At 42.9% G+C, this 4,913-nt stretch overlaps 1 protein-coding gene across 3 annotated transcripts in view; it reads right to left on the reverse strand.

Moving 5' to 3' along the window:
- The window catches only part of XBP1 (X-box binding protein 1), a 9,681-nt gene extending 5,026 nt beyond the window's left edge, over positions 1 to 4,655 (reverse strand). For 2 of the 3 annotated variants that reach the window (XM_018572504.1, XM_018572503.1), the window contains exon 1: positions 4,332 to 4,655. In XM_018572504.1, coding sequence (XP_018428006.1) covers positions 4,332 to 4,525 — 194 coding nt within the window. In that variant the 5' untranslated portion in view covers positions 4,526 to 4,655. The remainder of the gene's footprint in view (positions 1 to 4,331) is intronic. The other variant, XM_018572502.1, reaches the window with a different exon arrangement.
- Between the last annotated feature and the right edge of the window lie 258 nt (positions 4,656 to 4,913).

Consider the following 4,913-nt stretch of genomic DNA (forward strand, 5'->3'; position numbering starts at 1 on the left):
TAATAATAATAATAATAAACGTTTATATGACAAGCAGACTCATAGTTAATCTTAAAAGAAAAACAAAAAAACTCAAAAGCACATCAGGCACCAGATAGCAAAAATATATAGTGAGTGCCCACCTTTCCCACCTAGTGACATATGTCTGCATAGAAGGATATTGTTGGGGCTTTTTGCATAATCCAGATGTTTGCCAGGTGACCAAAACAACCATTGTTTTTAAATTTGGCCATATGTGTGTATTGTTACAGATTGTATAGATCTGGCCTCTCATGTGTATGGTCACATCTGTTAAGGGTAAGAGTCCCCACAGACATAGAAAGACCATAATATGCCCTACCCGCACCAAAGAAATTCCTTCACCTTTTCAACCAAATGCACTGCACAAAAAACAGTGTAGTGCATTTGGGGGATTTATCAAAACTGGAGCAGACACAATCTGGAACAGTTGCAAATGGCAATCGGTCATCTTCCATTTTTAAAGTTTAACAAGAGAAGAGATGATTGGATACTATAGGCAACTACTCCAAATCCTGTCTGCTCTAGTTTTGATACATTTCCTTTGCTATCATGCTCATTGGTGCAATTTTACGCATGTGAAAGTACATGGTGCTGCAAGGTGCATTGGGGTGCCATTAACAAAAGAATGGTGCCGCAGTGCATTTTATAAGGCGACAAGCTTTTTGGCACACTGTGGTAAATGCATGAGAAAACACATGTCACCTCAAGGCACATATGTGAAGAGAGCCTAATAAACAAGCAGCATGTGATCAACTTCTATTTGGATGCATAGTCCAAGTTTAAATGCACAAGCAATCACCGCTAGTGCCCTTCATTGGAGGGTTTTCAAAACCTGTCTGAATTGTTCCCCTGGGAGCAATTGGCTGGCTATGTTTTACTTCCCCCATAGACCTGAAATAAGATACTGCCAGTCCAGACGACTGTCCTCGTGTTTGTGTGCAGCATATGTTGGGCTGAGTGTCCAAACTTCTCATACACTCAATTGAGAGCAAGCTGACCAGTGGAAGCTGCTAAGCCAAGAGCAGAATTACTTTACATCGTTGCTTTTCCCACGCTGTTAATAAAGAAGTGAGAGGTACATCCCTTACAGATACTTAATAGTTCCTTCCTGTACTTACAGAAAAATAAAAGTACTGGGGGATTTCTGGAACATTGGGAAGAGATAAGAGGAAAACATTATCTCTTTCCTGCACATCCGATATAAACCGCCAGCAAATGTCACTCATCAGCAAGTTACTTCTAGTCCTGAAGGAGGTTGTAATTACAGAGTGTTGCATCAGCTAAGTGATGCTGCTGAATAATAAACAGATGGCCTAGTAACTCCTGAGTCATGTACCACCATCCATCCACTGCATTAAAAAGAAGAGCTGCAATCTGTCGAGATATAAATAGATCATATGCAGCAGAGTTGTAATAAATGAGGCACAAAGACCCATGGGCCCTAATAGCGCTCCTTTGATCTGGACGACAGCAGGTTAAACGGAGATTCAAGTTTTGACCAACCAAAACGTATAAAATGGACAACTGCCAGATTGTGAGTTGAAGCACCACACTCTGAATACAGACACATCTGGACTATTAAACAATGTAGGGTTGAAGGGACAGTGTAGAGATAACTAACGCATTTCGGGGGCTCATACAAGAACTCCTTATCAGGGTTTACAGTCCTGACACATGTTCCTTCTTAGTAAGCCCTGATGAAGGGCTTTGTATGAGCCCCCGAAACACAATGACTATTTCTACACTGTTCCTTCAAAACCTAGATTAAAGATGTATCTGGACTATTTAATGGAGTGTGGGGCTTTAATTCACAATCCCGCAATGTGACACTGCAAACCTAGGAGACACCTCTGAAATGTAGACACTGTCTGTCCAGTAAATCACCTATACTGACTCTTTCACATCATAACTGGTCACACTAACAGGATAAACCTTGAAGGTCCAGTACTTTTATTTCACTTCTTTCCAAAATGATCAACTAGGCATCTCCAGGATTATGGTTTTCTCTAGTTCCAAACTTCCACAAATAAATCTTTGTGTCAGAGGAATACATTTCATGGACTGTATTGTAAAGTCAGAACAGGCCAATTTTTTCCTGGAAGCCAAGGAAACTGTTTTAAAGGGATAATGGAAGAGAATTCCATCCACAAGGATGATCTGTATGATACACTTTTTGTAGACGGTACAATACAGGTCATTATTGTGGTTGGAATGGTCTACATGGAAATGCGGTTGGGTCAGAATTACTTTAACTAGACTTGGCAGTCTTTAATGTAACCCGCTTATAATTTAAAGATCAGGAACCGGTATGTCATTTCAGATCTTTTAGAGCTCTACAGTATTGACATGGAACATAATCAGCAATATTGATCATATATGCACAAATATTAACATAAGGGGTGTTCATTGGCAGACACTAGGATGGGTGTGAGGGTATTTGCACTGTGGGAGAGGTTACAACAGTGACTTGTGCACACATTTTTAACTCCTATCCAATTTATTAAGAATAGATAACCATATGTTCCTTCAGACTACTAAGAAGCATTGGATTATAACCTACTGCCGGCTGCAGCCAGGGGATTAATGCGTATCCATCCTGCTAATAGCATTTACAGATCTTTGCCAACATATGTTTTGAAAGCCTTTTACAGTGGGTGCTTTTAAGGGCTGGACTTTCCCCTGGGTATCATTGTTAGATTCTAAACATCATAAAACAAAATGCTAGTCATGTGAGCTTGATTCCATATGGCCTTTATTTGGCTGCCATGACTTACATACTGATGTTGATCTAGCTTTTTTACCTTCACGTAGACCTGTATAAAGTCATAGGGTGATCATCCACTTCAAGGAAGTTATGCAAAGAAAACAAAAGGCATGCACTTTGCATTCCTGGCTTTAAGTATGAATGAATAATACATACATGGTAAGCATTTCTGAGTAAACCCAAAGTTCATTTCCTCTTACAGCAGATAACTGGAAGCCTTGCTGCTGTTACAAACAGGATACTATTCTCAGATCATGAGATAGTGTGGCTAGCACCAACAGCCTGACAGTTTTATTTTAGTCCTCAGAGGATTAAAAACAGAAGTAACTGACAAGACCCCCAAGAGTTCACAGTACACTACTAGTGGCTTGATCTGCCCCGACCTTTAGAGATCTGATCCAACCTTTAGTAATCATTACACACAAGAATGTTACAAGGGTAACAAAGTACACCAGTATACGATAGTAATAAAAAGAAAAAAAAGAAGAAGAGGTTGGACAATGAAAATATCTATAAAAAAAAAAAAAAAAACTTTTATATTGAGGATTTCAATGGGTGCAGCAACAACACTCATAACTAGTGATCTAGTTCAACAGTCTTACTCATCTACATCCTATTACGGAAAAAGAAAATCTATAGGAGGTAAACCAAATTGCCACCATCTGGAAGCCACACGGGTTAGAAATTTTACAAATTGCGCAAACGTTAAAGTTCCAGGAAGAGGAGGTCTGGCATCAAATCAACAGTTATTCATCATTCCAAGTGACGTCAGGCCAGCCCGCTCCTTGAGCTGCCACGCAGGCAGGATCAGTTCATCCTCCCACACTGCAGGCTATTACTGGAATACCAGCAGCCCCCATAACACAGGATACAAGGGGGGGGCACACAATGGCAGACAGGGAACATTCCCTGAAGACAGGGTGGGTGAATTCTATCAACATCACACTAAAAAAGGTGACTGTATGCAAAAAAAAATCAACCAAGCATGACATGCAGAACTCAGATCCATTGTTAAAGACCAGACATTTCAAATGACAGCTGGAATGTGATTGATCCAAGACAACAAAGCCTTTCCTTCTATCAGAATGGGGGTCCACCATCCCCTTAGCCAGCCATGGAAGAGAAGAATCCGATTTGGAACTACAGATGATTATTAGGTCAATCTTTGGGGGTGTACCTCTATTGTGTTTGGGGTTCACACCAAAAGCTTGCGCTGAAAATGTAAGAACTGTATGAAGTGTGTGGTTGTAATATTATGTGTAAATACAGAGAAGGGAGATCATGTCCATGCTCATCATACACTGAGCATATACTGATCATACAAGACACAAGGAACACAGACTATACATAACGATTCATCAATGACAGGACTGTCACACCAAAAACATTATATGAAGGGCTGGGAACTCTCATCCCATTCTCCATTCATCTCAGCTGACATGACAAAGAACAGCCGACAGCAGTAGTTAGTGTACGGCTGATGGGACTACAAGTATCAGCACCCCCCGGTCATGCCGGCACCCATACACACAGATCAGAATCGTACCTCCTCAGCGCCTTCTCCTCCTGGGAGAGATGTGTCAGCCGCTGCCTCTTCCTCGGGGGTACATCGCTGCTCGCTGACTCCGGGCTTGCCGGGCTGTGCATCGGCAACATGACGGACGTGAGTGTCTGGCACTCTCCTTGCTCGGAATGACCACCGGGGATGAAGATGACTTTGGGTGCTCCCATGACCACCATGGTCGGGCGGCGGAGCGGGGACAGGAGGAGTAGGAGGACGGAGCGACCGGTCAAAGCTTACTTACTACACCGAGCTGTGCGGCCATTCATATCTATCCAGCGTGTCTCCTCCCTATTGGACAAGCCCCGTGACGTCACAGCCAGACGTCCGCTATTGGTGTATGGGGAGGAGACGGAAAGCCCGGAGGTGTGAGAGGAGGGGAGAGGAGTACGGGGACTAGGATGGGAGAAGAGAGGAGTACGGGGACTACGATGGGAGAAGAGAGGAGTACGGGGACTACGATGGGAGAAGAGAGGAGTACGGGGACTACGATGGGAGAAGAGAGGAGTATGGGGACTGGGATGGGAGAAGAGAGGAGTGCGGAGACTAGGAAAGAGGAGTGCGGGG

The sequence above is a fragment of the Nanorana parkeri genome, unplaced genomic scaffold (genome assembly GCF_000935625.1).
Source record: "Nanorana parkeri isolate BGI_ZX_2015 unplaced genomic scaffold, ASM93562v1 scaffold2051, whole genome shotgun sequence".
NCBI lineage: Eukaryota > Metazoa > Chordata > Amphibia > Anura > Dicroglossidae > Nanorana > Nanorana parkeri.